This window comes from Gopherus evgoodei, chromosome 11 (genome assembly GCF_007399415.2).
Source record: "Gopherus evgoodei ecotype Sinaloan lineage chromosome 11, rGopEvg1_v1.p, whole genome shotgun sequence".
Classification (NCBI taxonomy): Eukaryota; Metazoa; Chordata; order Testudines; family Testudinidae; genus Gopherus; species Gopherus evgoodei.
Window position 1 is genome coordinate 53,043,688 of NC_044332.1, and position 15,116 is coordinate 53,058,803.

A 15,116-nucleotide genomic window follows, 5' to 3' on the forward strand; every position below is an offset into this window, starting at 1 on the left:
ATTGAACAGTTTATGGTTTCTCTATTGCATAAAACTGTCTCTCCGCTTTAAAGTGTTATATTTATAAGTAATATAAAATAGTATATATATGTATAAAATTAATTTTCAAAATAACTTCAGTGCTTCCCCTTGTGAACAGTGCAACAAAATGACTAAGTTTATGTATTTAAACACATTAAATAAAGCAGTCACCTCAACTAGAAGAGGATCCTGCCAAAAGTAACCTATCAAACCCAATAAAACACTTGATCTTAGCTCATAGAGCTAATACATATAGTTTAAAACTGAATAGCTAGTCTTGTCCTTCACAGTACAGCTATGCCAAAGAATGGATGAATTTACTTCCCAATCTAGTGTGAATTGGAGAATGAGGGAAAACTTTAGAGAGGAACATTTTTGGGGAAAAATGAATTAACCAAAAGGAGATTATTCAGAATCCAAAAGGGCTTAATTTAGACCCTATGTCTTTGTTCAATTTCAGTAAAAAGTAGCCTAGTCCTGTTTATGTTGCCTCAGTGGGAGTTTCGCCATTGGATTCAATGGGAGCTGGACCAACTGTCCAAGATGAGATCAGATATATATCAGAAAGGGTGAAAATAAGTTTCTCAACATTGTACTAAATATCTCTGTGACTGCTTTGTCCTTAGGCTTTATATCGGGAGGTTTGGGATAAAGAGAAGACCCAGTTTACCCTTCCTTCTGATACCTCTGAGATGTTGCAGTCCAGAATCAATGCTCTGAACATCAGTAAGGTAAGATATTAAAGTAAAAATCATAAATGCATTTCTCCAAAAATACATATCAAATTCCACATTGCAAAGCGAGATAATGTCCACTCAGTCATAACTCAAGCCAGGGTCTGACATGTATGTTCTAATGTAATTCTCTATCCTATTCAAAGCTCAAAACCTGCTCCATTATAAACCATAGAAGTAGCTAAAGTAAATATCTAAATTCCAAATGAATTAACTTGTGAGAGATATTCATCAACATAACACGAATTATGTGACAGGTTGGATCGTAGAAGCACTCCTGGGAGCTGCCAAGTGATGTGATGCCACTTCTGCCCCTGCCTTCCTGCCCTGTCAGCTTAGGACTTTAGTGCCCTGCCTGGTTTGAACCAGACTCACTAGCCAGACCCAGATCTGAATCACATCCCCTGATAGCTGTAGGCTTACCTGAAAGCAGATTACAGAAGTGCTCTTGTCTTTAACACTCAGATACCCAACTCCCAGTGGGTTCTAAACCCAAATAAATCTATTTTACCCTGTATGCAGGGTAAACTCATCAATTGTTTGTCCTCTATAACACTGACAGAGAGATATGCACAGCTGTTTGCCTACCCAGGTATTAATACATACGCTGAGTTAATTAATAAGTAAAAAGTGATATTAAATACAAAAAGTAGGATTTAAATGGTTTCAAATAGTGACAGCCAGAACTAGGGGAGAGGGATAGTTCAGTGGTTTGAGCATTGGTCTGCTAAACCCAGGGTTGTAAGTTTAGTACTTGCTGGGACCATTTAGGGATTAGGAGCAAAAATCTGTCTGGGGATTGGTGCTGCTTTAAGCAGGGGGTTGGACTAGATGACCTCTTGAGGTCCCTTCCAACCTTGCTATTCTATGATTCTAACAAAGTAAGTCACCAAATAAAATAAAACACACAAATTTATGTCTAATCAAACTGAATACAGATAATCTTACCCTTCAGTACATTTTTTCTTCAGACTGGACACCTTCCAGGCCTGGGCACAATTCTTTCCCCTGGTACTGCTCTTGTTCCAGCTCAGGTGGTAGCTAGGGGATTCTTCATGATGGCTCTTTACTTTGTTCTGTTCCACCCATTTATATATCTTTTGCATAAGGCAGGAATTCTTTGTCCCTCTGGGTTTCCACCCTCCCCCCCCCCACTCTGCCTTCTCAATGGAAAAGCACCAGGTTAAAGATGGATTCCAGTTCAAGTGACATGATTGCCTGTCACTGTAAGACCTCAAGCCTTCATGTCTCCCAGCCTGACTCACAGAAAGGCTTGCGTGCAAACAGAGCCATCCACAGTCAATTGTTCTGGTTGATGGGAGCCATCAAGATTCCAAACAGCCATTAATGGCCCACACTTTGCATAATTACAATAGGCCTTCAGAGTTATATTTTATATTTCTAGTTTCAGATACAAGAGTGATACATTTATACAAATAGGATGACCACACTCAGTAGATTATAAGCTTTGTAATGATACTTTACAAGAGACCTTTTGCATGAAGCATATTCCAGTTACATTATATTCACTCATTAGCATATTTTTATAAAATCATGTAGAGTGCAACGTCACAGAATAAACTGGGACCATTGTACCCAAATGAACTTTTGGGAGGAAGGTAACTTTCTACCATATAAAAGGAACACATCAGTGATTAAAGAACTCTAACAGTGTTCGGCTTGATCTGTAAGCCTTAGTCTCAATAGTTTATAGTCTTTGGATAGATTCTTTCTTTTCACTTAGGGCCAGATGTGTCTTAGTAAATGTATTTTAGCACAAGTAAACCTTTGGTAACCATAACTTATGCTCCCTCACAGACAGCTGTGAGAGTGATCCACAGAGAGGAACATACTGGATTTTAAAGGGGATTTTTTAAATTTAAAAAATATATATACAAATTTTATATTCCATTATGAGTAATTTGAACTAATTTTGTATTGATTACTGTCTATGAAAAATATTTACACTATTTGTATATGTGCATGTTAACATATTCACTTCATCCACAGAAATTGTATCAACTAAGCTGGGAAGAAGCCAAGGAAAAAGGTTATGATTTAAGAGCTGATGCCATTGAAATAACACATGCCAAGGCTTCTAGAGACATTGCTAGTGAGGTACAGTCTTACATCTTATTTATTTATTTTGGGTAAAGCTAATGTAGTTTTCTTATTAAAAACACTAGAAATGTATTTATATCAATAGCCAATTCAAAAAAATTTGTTTTAGAACTATGCATAGGTTTTTAACAATGAGTAGTATATTTTATATTATTTATAATCTTAGTTGTGTCTTATAATGATTTTTAAAATGTCAAATCATAGCAGTTTCACACTAAGTACGATTAATTAAAGTAGATCATAAACGACCAGTGATTATGTAAAGTGAGAGTTGATTGAATTATTTTGGAAATAGTTCAGGTAACTAAATATTTCTCCTCTGTTTTGCAGAGGCTCAGGTAAGGTCCTGAAATGCATCAGAAGTCTTGGGTATTTCTCCAACCCTCTGAAACTTTTGAATCAGAAAAATGGTGGAAAAATGTTTTTAATATGTGCTTCTTTCTATAAAACACATATAGAGCTAGCTTACAGGAATTATGACCTGATCTAACTTCTGCTGAAGTCAGCTGAAAGATTCTCATTTACTTCAATGGAAGCAGGATCTGGCCTTTAAGAAGAGGTCTTGTAAAGAGACAATCTTTTTAGTTTACTTACATTTTAACAACTGAAACAGAACATAGACACCTTAAACTGCAGTTGCAGAAGCATTTATACATATATTTATATATATTTAGATGCCTGATGAAAATGCTCATTTGTTTTTATTTCTTTGATTTCTGTTTTTTACAAATGTATTATTAGTACAAATACAAAACAGGTTACCGCCAGCAATTAGGCCACTATGTCGGATTCCAAAGCCTTCAGGATGATCCCAAGTTGGTGTGGTCCATTCATGCGGCCAAGATCCAGAGTGACAGAGAGTACAAGAAATATTTTGAGAAATCGAAGACCAAATACACCAGCCCAGTGGATATGCTGGGAATCGTGCAGGCCAAGAAATGTCAGACATTGGTCAGTGATGTGGATTACCGCAATTACCTGCATCAGTGGACATGTCTGCCAGACCAGAATGATGTGATCCAAGCTAAGAAAGCCTATGAGTTACAGAGTGATGTGAGTATATCTGTATAGTACATAATAATTCCCAAGAACTACATTTTGTCTAGAAAGAGGATACCCAAACTCACACTAGATTTTAACCAGAAATATGTGATGAATGATTTACCAGGCATTTACCATTGGAATATTTTTACTTATATTTTAAAAAATGTTTCCCCTTCTGTCTGACATTTTCTGGCACTTTCTGGTTCACACCTGGATGCTTTTTATCTTTTGCAAAACAGGATGTGCCAGAGGCATTCATTTAGGGCAAGGAGCCTTTAAAGGAAGGTGCCACAAAAAAAGTATTACTGAACATTGTATGGTGGATTTAAGACCAAAACAACTGTTTTTATTGCGCTGTTCTCTGCACTGCAGGGAAATTATGTAGCAGAAATAAAAGCTGGTGATATAATTCATTTAGTTTAAACTAAGAGAGTACAAATACAATTTATTTTTCTACTTGTCTGACTTTCTCTTGTATGGCTGTACAAGAGAAATTGTTTATTTTGGGCAAGAATGTGGCTTGTTCTATGCTCTTATTTCCCTGTGAGGACAATCTCCATCACTGGTCACAGAATGATAGAGGGAGGGAGAGAGGGAGAAAGCAGCCTGCTTCGGGTCACTTCCTCTTTTCTAATTTAGTGGGCAGGCAGGGACAAGGACTAGGTGGAGCCTTAATTCCATTCTTCCTCCAGATTCACTGGCCAGAGCATCTGTGTCAACTTATACAGGTAGCAGATTAGGTCTTCCCTAAAGTAAAGGGAAATCCAAGAGGAAATTGTGACAATGAGAGTTACAACTCTGTTTGATCTGCTCCTGGAGCAGTGCAGTACACTACCTTGCTAGGCACTGACAATAAACTCCCATTCTTGCCCTATATAACTAACAGAACAATTTTGTTTGTAGAATGTGTACAAGTCAGACCTGGAATGGCTGCGTGGCACTGGCTGGTTGACCCAAGGCTGTGTGGATGTGACTAGAGTGAAGAAAGCTCAGGAGCTTGTGAATGACAGATTGTATCGGCTGCGGCCAGACGAATTGAAATTTACCAGCGTAGTTGACCCCCCACCAGTTGTCTTGGCTAAAATCAATGCTCTGCAGATCAGTGAGGTAAGATGGCCCTTATATAACCGTATATTTTCTATATTCACACTGATATTTTTGTGGATCTTTCTGTTGTGTTAAAAACACTTCAAAAGAGAACAATAACATATATTCTATCTTATACCATGAGATCAATTAATTTGAAAATAATATAATACAGCATCTTTCACACTGTAATTGAATAATGCTGTCTTTACTGTCTCATTAGCCTCTCTATCGTAAAATCTGGGATAAAGAGAAGACACAGTTCACCCTTCCTGCTGACACGCCTGTCATGCTGCAGTCTAAAATCAATGCTCTGAACGTTAGCAATGTAAGATGTTTAAGTAAAAAATACGTAGTGTTATTGAAATGAACATTGTCATATGCAGCTGTAGTTTTTAGCCTGCCCTATTTTAGAACTCTTATTATGAACTGCCTGGTTCTGACATAAGTATAGATATACTAATTTTATTTTTTGAATTGTTTTTTATTTTACAATGTAGATAAAGAATTATGATTTGTTTAGTCATAATACATGGTTAATGAGCACAATGGGCCAGATTCATTAATCTGGAGTCCGCGTGTTCTGTCCTCTCTCACCATTTTTTTTAAGCCAATGGAGGTTCACCAGCTTACTCTGGCAAGGATTCTGGTCCAAGAGCTAAAACATGTACTTGTTGCCTGTCTATCTATTATTTTCATATAGAGCCTAGAGGCATAATAATCTTTGTCTGGTTTAATACACCATGTGTAGATAAGGAAAACAAAATAGTATCCATAAAGATAAGCACATTGGTCTTGCATAAATTGTCCTCTTTATGACAACTTCCAAAGGGGAACTTATGGGTTTGACCAAGATATTTTAGGCCAACCTACCATGAAGAAAAAATCAATGACATTCTTGGGCTTGGAGGCCCAGAAAATTGTCTATCTATGGAAGAATGGGAGAACACTTCAAGCTTTTGTTTCCATGTTATATACTAATTAAGTTCCTTTGAATATTGTTGCTTCTTGCAGCCTCATTTGGACACCTGACATTATTCTTACATGGTTTTTATTTTCAACTTCCTTGATTATTGTTTCAAAGTGATATTTTAAATCTTTTAATATTGCTTGCATTACTTTATAAGATCATATTAAATGTTAAGTTTTCAGCAGAAGTGCCAGCAGTTGTGGGCCTATTGCAGGAGTGAGTGGGTGACATACTGTCGCCTGCCATGTGCAGGAGGTCAGACTAGATGATCATGATGCCTCCTTTTGGCCTTAAAGTCTGTGAGTCTATAAATACAGCAAAACTTCTAAAGAGGTTATTGATCAGTGACTTCTCTGTGAGACTAATACAACGCATAATCCAAAAACCATTGAAGAAAATGAGAATCTTTCATTACTTCAGTAGGTTTTGAACCAGACTCACAGTGTGAATGTATCTGATATGCTGCATCTATGACCACATTCCTGCAATATGCTATGTGTGGGGGTATCCTTCTACCTATAGAGTCTCACTGAAGTCAGTGGGACTGCAAATGGGCACATGACTCTGTGGATCAGAGTACAGGTGTGGAATCTATATAATTAATCGTGACACGTATGCATGAATTATCAGTTAAAGAGAGAGGAATAATTTTTGTAACCCACATAACTGTTAAGGATCAAATGAAAACATCCATGCTATAAATCTAGGGAAAATATGATTTATGAGAAAAATGAATTCTAAAATTGTATCTCTGATTTTGATGACAGAAACATTATCAGCAAGCTTGGGAAGATGCCAAGATGAAAGATTATGACTTAAAAGCTGATGCCATTTCTATCAAACATGCCAGAGCTTCCAGAGATATTGCGAGTGAGGTACAATCTCTGTTCCCTCCCTTTCATTTCTATGAAAGGCCATGGACATTCATCCTCGTATCAAACACAGCAGACAGCTGTGTAGCTAGCTAAGCTCAGTTCAAAGCTGTTGTGTACTCATATCTGAACAGCACGCTATCTTGTATATTTGCATTATTTTAAATCCTGTCTTGACCCTCTCTTTCTAATGGAACTTAAAGTTTGCTACTGGTAAAATATTAATGATAACTGAACATTGTATTTTGTATATGTGGTATCAAAGTAGGTTCAGAGAGCTATTTTGCAATACACTGTAACATTTAGCCACCAAACATTTTCAGTAATTGAAGCACAGACTCTATTTCTGCTGCTTCCAATACAGAATTCAAGGATGTTATTTTTGTCATTACTGCTTTCATGTTATCTGTTCAAATCTAAAATGTAGCATTGCTTATAAACCTTACCAAGCAATTGGAATATCTGTGTATTGTAACTAGTGAGGGACTTCTGAAGTATTTTTCTTTTATCATGGTTTTAAACTGTTAAGATAGATGGACCACATTTCCCAGAGTTGTTGGTGATTTGGAGAATCAGTTTTTGGGGGGCCCAGCATGAGACACTGGACAGTGGACCTGAATTTCAGAAGTGCTGATCTAGTACCCTTTAAAATCCCTTCCCAAGCTGGACAAACATAAACACTAGTTGCTTTAGAACATGTAGACTTGCAATTTACGACTGTTTCTGCTAATGTTTTACTTTCTATGTTTATTAGTACAAATACAAGGAAACCCATGAGAAACAGAAAGGCCACTATATTGGATGCCGAACTGCAAAGGAAGATCCCAAATTGTCATGGGCTGCACATGTAATGAGGATGCAGAATGACAGAGAGTACAAGAAGGCTTATCACAGTTCAAAGGCTAAGATCAACATACCAGTTGATATGGTGTCTGTCTATGCAGCCAAGGAAGGCCAATTATTAGCGAGTGATGTTGACTACCGTCAGTATTTGCACCAGTGGACATGTCTGCCAGATCAGAATGATGTGATCCAGGCAAGGAAGGCCTATGATCTACAAAGTGATGTAAGTAGGAGTGTACAGTATGTACAAGTTGGGGATGCTCCGTTAGTAACTGTTGAGATATAAGGCTCTGTAGGCACATCACGGTGACATGATGATAATCACCCCAACGCTTTCTGCAGTTTCTCCTTCCTTCACCAGCTCTTCAGTGGTTGTATTCATTTTTTTCCCCCCAAATGTGGGTCCTAGCTGTGAATTCCCACAGTGCTTATTTGTGGTGACTTTGAACATACTTGAACAGTTGCCTTGGTAACACTGTTGTGCTTTTTACTCATTAGTAAATTTCTACTGAGTTTGTGCCTATATGTAGGGGAATGTGGTGTGAAAACTGAGAAGGATTTGTATGCTTTCTTTGAAGCATTTCTTTTGTGCCTTAGCAATTATGTATCATCAATGAACTCTTTATTACAGAGGGATCATGATGCCAATGCAGCATCTGTTATCAGTCCAGATAATATCTACTTTCAGAATGTCCATTTTAAGAAAGCAAGGAGTGTGCATAAGAAATTAGGAGTCATTGTTGCTGGGTTCCAGGTCTGGCCCTGCTGTGTGATAAGTCCACAAATCAATTTATCTCTCTTGCTTGAATTTGCCATCCACAAAATCATGGAAATAATGTGACTGATTCTCTTTATGAGCATGGGGAGTGCAGGGTATACCCTCAATGTATGTGTGAGTAGCTGCACCAAAGGGAATATTTTACCCCAGGTGAGGTTTACATTTCAAATCAGCATATTCTGGAATCTGGATCAATACATCTCCTATCTGGCTCCACTCACTCCTCAGCCACTTTTAAGGTTATGTTGGCTGGCTCCAGGCCCTCTATTCTGCAAACATCATTAGTTTATTCCTTTTCATCCAATAGTAGGCTAATAGGTGGGAAAGTAGTTTTTGCAGCTGGGCTGGTAAATTATTATGGTGATTGTTCAAAGCTAAGTTATGAACATATTGAGGGGAGGATTCTTTGAGTATCTTTTTACTTCAGTGACCACCTTCATAGACCTTCCATTTTGATGGCTTTCCCTCTAGATAAGCTCATCAGTCATACAGCATATGGTCACTTGAGAGAGACATGACAAAACCCCTCTTCTCAGAGGCAGTTTCTGCCCAGGATTCTAACTACATGTTTACCTGGGAAGCAAACTACACAAATTCTGATTCTTGCATTTGGTATATTGCACTGAAAAGGGTCAATAAAAATCAATGATTTTTTTTTAAATGATTTTTTTAAAATTTAAATTGGATTTTTTTGTTTAAATTATAGTAGATTTATTATTTTAAAAATAAACCTGTTTAAAATTAAATCTGAATTTGATACAAAATATATTAAGGCCTAAACGTCTTGTAATCTCTTAAAACATTTATATAAATAATGAATATGCTGAATCCATGAAACGCTATCAAAACCTGTGAGCTAAAGGCTACTTTTTTGTATAAAGAAATAATCAGGGGGAACGTATCTAAATTTTGAGGTCAAGCTTTATAAATATGGCACAAGAGGTCATGTAGTGTATTAAAGACTTGATCCTGTAGGGCACCCAGACATATTTGAATATTTTCCCAGGCTGACCTGAAGTAATCAACTGCAGTCAGTGAATTAAACTGATTCCTCTGTTTAATAAATCATTTAGTTATAAATATGAAACATATTTTGATAAGAAAATGTTATTTATATGACATTTAAGGTTTTGTTGAGTAAAAATACATTTTATATGTTTTTTTATGTTTAATTAAATTCCAGTTACCATTCTAATGCAGCTCGACACAAATCATGAGCAAAAAGTTAATTATCTAGTAATCAAGCAACATTTCATTCATCATTTTCTAACATACTAAAAATGTAAAATGTATAAGAATCTGAAAATATTAATATACAACTGCTTAAATAAATGTATCTAGTTATAGTGTACCCTTGTAGGTAGCTAAAAGAAGTTCCAAATCTAGTGTAAAGGCTCTATTTAGTTGTAAATCAACATGTTTGAATGGTTCTATCAGTTAATGAGAATGTACCTTTCTTTAGAAAATAGTTGAAAGACAAATGGAAAAGTTGATTCAAATCGATTATTTAAATTGAGGTTTTCCACTTGGTGATTTAAAATCAATGATTTAAATCACTTTGGTTTAAACCAATCAACCCTGTCAATAGTATAAATTAACTTTAAATAAAAGTCAATAAAAGGGAGTTCTGTCTCCAGCTCTAGAGTGTTTAGTATTTTCCTATCTACATTATTTAGTATGGATTAAAATAATGAAGGTATTACTTATGACAGTTATGTTCCTCTCTGACCTTATCTGTCATAGGCCTTATATAAATCTGACCTGGAATGGCTGCGTGGCATTGGATGGATGCCAAGTGGCTCTGTGGAAGTGAAGAGAGTGAAGAATGCCCAGGACATCCTGAGTGAAAAGATGTACCGCACACCCGTAGAAAGTTTGAAATACACCAATATTGTTGACACTCCAGACGTTCTCCTTGCTAAGACTAATGCTGTGCAAATCAGCCTCGTATGTTACTTCATGCTTATAATATAAAATTATTTCAGTGCAATATATAATTAAAGAAAACCTCGCTGCTAAAATGTTAAACTAGTTATTTATATTTTAAGTTAACCTTAGAAGCATTCCAAAAATTTAGACTTTTAGTGTTCATAATTCTGGGTGGACTTTTGGCCCACTGTGCTGTGACGTTATAGAAAAGGACTGGCATATTTACAATATATATAATCTCACAATTTTTTATTTTCATAGTCCAAATACAGAGAAGCTTGGGACAAGGCCAAGACTACGATCCATGTGATGCCAGACACACCAGAAATCAACCTAGCCAGGGCAAATGCTATTCATGTTAGCAACGTAAGTATATCTATAGGATTTCTGTATCTTTTGAATTTTAAGATTCTAAAGTATTTTCAAAACACATAATTTAGCCGTGTGAATACCCACTGAAGTCAGTGGGAGAGTCACAGGTTCAGTCCTTATGTGATGCTTTGAACATCCCCCCATTATGAATATAATTTTTATAGTATTTAAACAATTTTTTGAATGTTTAAGTAATAGCTACTAACAATGCTACCCATGATAATTTCCTGCTATCACATTAAATACTGGCAATATAATGCATTATTGAAGCCAGACATTTTATTGAAATAGGAAAATTGCTAGGACTTACAAACTTCTCCTAAATCTTTACAAACTCACTTTAGTTCAGTTCTGATTGCAGTTCCTTAAGCTATACCTTCAGAGTACTGGAAGCACCGCATTGTATTTGCAGTAAAGGAACAGGAGACTTCATTTACATCAGAACTTGGCTGAACAATGCACAAGAATAAGTGACAGTGATTTTTTTTTAATGTGACTACTTTAAATGCACAATTGTTTCGCTGATTGCAAATGTAAGAGTACTAGAAAAATGATGGGCCAATTTTTTGTCTTCACAGAAACTATATAAAGAAGCTTGGAATGAAGTGAAGATGAGCTGTGATTTTAGGGCAGATGCCATCCCAATTAAATCAGCCAAAGCCTCCAGAGAAATTGCCAGTGATGTAAGTATAGAAAGAGAGCACTTCTAGATCTTCACATCCATTTCTAAAGCCTCAGAAATATTAGTAATTTACACGGTGGTCTTTGCTCTGTATCCAGTATAAATACAAATTAGATCACGAGACGCAGAGAGGACACTATGTTGGGACTCCAACTGCAAGAGAAGATAACAAAATACGATGGGCCCTGCATGCAGCCAAGCTTCATAGTGACCTAGAATACAGGAAACACTTTCAGAAGTGGAAGACAAAGTGCAGTATACCAGTGGATATGCTTCCCATTGTGGCTGCCAAAAAATGTCAGACTTTGGTCAGTGATATTGATTACCGTAATTACTTGCATCGGTGGACATGTTTGCCAGATCAGAATGATGTCATACAGGCTAAGAAAGCCTATCAACTGCAGAGTGATGTGAGTTAACAAATATTCATGTTTTATCTTCTATAATATTGCCTTCTCTGTATAGGTCTACTCCAGCTCTAACTGAAGGCAACAGAAATTTTTCTACTGAACTGAGTTGGAGTTAGATTGGGCCTTTTATTAGTAGATATATAACTTTAAGCCATTATTGTTACTACTGTAGCACATAAATACAGTATATATAGCTCTCTATCAAACAAACTAAAAGACGGGGTCCATAAAAGATCTTACATTCAAGTTCAGACAAGCACAATACATGAGATAAACATTGGGTCACAGGTTGTAATTCTGTAAATATAAATGCATTAATTTTAAAATGAAAGGGCAAGGTAATATCTTTTATTGGGCCAACTTCTGTTGGTGAGAGAAACAAGCTTTTCGAGCCACTTCTCCAATATCTTGGGACCAACATGGCTACAACTACACTACATACAATAATTAAGCAGTAAGACAAAAAACTAAATCATTGCTGGGCAAGCATAGCAATAGCATGTATCAGATGGCCTTATAGTGTATAAATGCAAAGGCAGAAAGATGTTTACCATTTGAGAAATACAAGAGTTGCTTTGAAATTGTCTTTATTTCTACCTAGGGTGCCATATTACTGTTACAAATTGGAATGTATAAACTAAGGGAATACACTTAATCTTGTGCATTTATTGGTCATTACATGCATTCCTTTGGTGCCATAGACATCCAGTGTCTAGACATTTAAAGCCATCTAATAACAAACTCTACTGATCTCATATGAATTAAGTTTTTACAATAAAAACATGTTTAGGGTACAGATGGTCAATATTTAGTTTCTCTGGTTTGAATGGTAAAAGACAGAACACTATTAAAGAACACTACATATAAGTAGTTGGTGAAATAGATTATTGAACTTGGTATAACTTAATTACCATATGTACTTGTTCATTAGTCTGTTCGTTTATAAGCCGACCCTCTAAGATGGATAGGTAAAAATAGCAGAAACTGTATGACCCTTTCATAAGCCTACCATATATTTCAGGGATTGGCAGACTTTGGCTCCTGGCCTGTTAGGGTAAGCCGTTAGTGAGCCTGGAAGTTTTGTTTACCTGGAGTGTTCACACACATGGAGCCCCTCAGCTCCCTGTGGCAGCGGTTCACCATTCCCAGCCAATGGCGCTGCTTCCCGCAGCTCCCATTGGCTGGGAATAGTAAACCGTGGCCACTAGGAACTGAGGGGCTCCATGCCTGCCGATGCTCCAGGTAAACAAAACGACAATGTATTAGATATTCAATTCAATGATTCCATAGAGTTTAAAATCAACAAACTTTGGTGTAGACCCTTTTATAAGATGACCCCCACTCTTTGTGTCACTTTTTTACCAAAAATATTCACCTTATGAACGAGTATATAGGGTACTTACCAGATTTAATGCCATGTTTAAAATATGGTGAACTTAGAGATCACATTGATATTAAGCCCAATAATGTTCACCTGAAAATCAGTGGACGTGAAAGATGAGCAGGATCAGACCTGTTATTTATGAAACTAACCGTGTTGGGCAGAAAACTCAAACTAAAGACATTGATTCTGTTTTGTCTCCGCAGGCTGTTTACAAATCTGATTTGGAATGGCTACGTGGAATTGGGTGGATGCCAAATGACTCTGTTGGAATCAATCATGTCAAGCATGTCCAAGATCTCCTGAATGAGGTAATTATCAAGTATAAGTGTTAAATATTCATGTGTGTTTATAACTGCAGGTATTTGTAATTTGCAAATGCATCAACATTTTACTTTTATTGTAATTTTTGCAATAAAAAGCTGGATCTTTCCACTATATTTGTCTTGCATTGGCTTGTAAATTAATTCTGGTCTTCCATGTAGCTTTTCTTTTTCACTTTTTAGATGGAATTGTTTTGTTTGGGTAGAAGGTACTGTAATACAATTATAATTCCATTGTTTTGCCCTTTTACAGAGAAAGTACCGCACAAAAGCTGAAACTCTCAAGTTTACTCCAGTGGCTGACAGGGTTGATTATATCACGGCAAAACAAAGTGGTGAAATTCGGAGTGATGTAAGTATATTGGTTTATTTTTGGGCTATTAAATGTATCTGTAAAACTTTGTCTTTAAAAGGAAAAAACTAATCTAGACCTCATTCTGGCCCAATGCCTGTGGATTCCTTGAATTTGTGGGACTGATATGAGTATTGCTGAACTCATCCACCTACTTTGTGCTGAAAGGGACTGGTTTCTAAGGAAGAGTGATCCCTCCCAACCATTGTGAACTTTCCAATATGAGGCACTCAACAGTCCCTTCACCAGCCAGGACAGAAGGCCAGCATATGAGGAGTTGGCCGGTGGGCATGACATGACCCGCCCTTCTATCCATGAGAGCATGCACCTTTTATTCAATGTGTCTCCCACTGGAAGAGAACAGGCCAATATCAGCTTTTTATTTCCTGCACCAGTACAAATTGGAACAGGCCTCCAAAGGTACATGGCTTTGTACCATGATCCTGGAGTTGCCTTTAATACATAACTTCCTCCATTCTTTAATGTCTCTCTGTGTAGTTGGGTGTCTTGTGTGAATTTGGCCCTGAAAATGTCGACAATAATAATCCTTATAAATCATTTCATATATATAATTGTGGTCTTGATGTTACATTTTCTAAATGTTGTGATGACCTTACAATGCATTTATTCCATAAATCTTTTTTTGCAGATTAAATACCACCAAGACTGGAATGCCATCAAGTCAAATTATACTCTAACAGACACGCCACAGCAAGAAATGGCCCGAGAGGCAGCCAGAATTCTTAACCAGGTATGTGTTCACCACCAGGAAATACTTGATCATCTGACAATTTGTAGTCACATTAATAACTTACTAGGGAGAATGTATAATATTTGAACCGATTGACTTTCTAAGAATGTCCTGGAGTCAGAATCTCAGCTTCTAATATTGTATATGGTCACATACCCACAGAAGGAGTGATGGTTATAGTGGTTTTATTCTTGGTTTTAACTTTCTTTCATGTTTTATTTCCTACAGAACCTATACAAGGAAAGCTGGGAAAAAGTTAAATCTACTGGTTATCTTTTACCTCCTGATGCTGTGCAGCTTCGTCATGCTAAGCACTCTGGTGATGTCCAAAGTGAGGTAAGGATGTTTTTTTAAGTAATCGCATGACTTCAGCAGGAGACTACTTGGGGCCCGGCAAACCTGCAAACCCGCAACCTCAACAATTTATATTCAAAAGGCTTCAGTGGG

At 36.8% G+C, this 15,116-nt stretch overlaps 1 protein-coding gene across 26 annotated transcripts in view; it reads left to right on the top strand.

The window, feature by feature from the left end:
- Positions 1–15,116, top strand: part of NEB (nebulin) — a 194,936-nt gene that overhangs the window by 110,828 nt on the left and 68,992 nt on the right. For all 26 annotated transcript variants that reach the window (XM_030579866.1, XM_030579881.1, XM_030579874.1 and 23 more), the window contains 15 exons: positions 648–752; positions 2,766–2,873; positions 3,618–3,929; positions 4,824–5,027; positions 5,230–5,334; positions 6,744–6,851; positions 7,603–7,914; positions 10,213–10,416; positions 10,660–10,764; positions 11,349–11,453; positions 11,551–11,862; positions 13,450–13,554; positions 13,820–13,918; positions 14,568–14,669; positions 14,898–15,005. In XM_030579866.1, the coding sequence (XP_030435726.1) occupies positions 648–752; positions 2,766–2,873; positions 3,618–3,929; positions 4,824–5,027; positions 5,230–5,334; positions 6,744–6,851; positions 7,603–7,914; positions 10,213–10,416; positions 10,660–10,764; positions 11,349–11,453; positions 11,551–11,862; positions 13,450–13,554; positions 13,820–13,918; positions 14,568–14,669; positions 14,898–15,005 (2,394 nt within the window). The remainder of the gene's footprint in view (positions 1–647; positions 753–2,765; positions 2,874–3,617; positions 3,930–4,823; positions 5,028–5,229; positions 5,335–6,743; positions 6,852–7,602; positions 7,915–10,212; positions 10,417–10,659; positions 10,765–11,348; positions 11,454–11,550; positions 11,863–13,449; positions 13,555–13,819; positions 13,919–14,567; positions 14,670–14,897; positions 15,006–15,116) is intronic.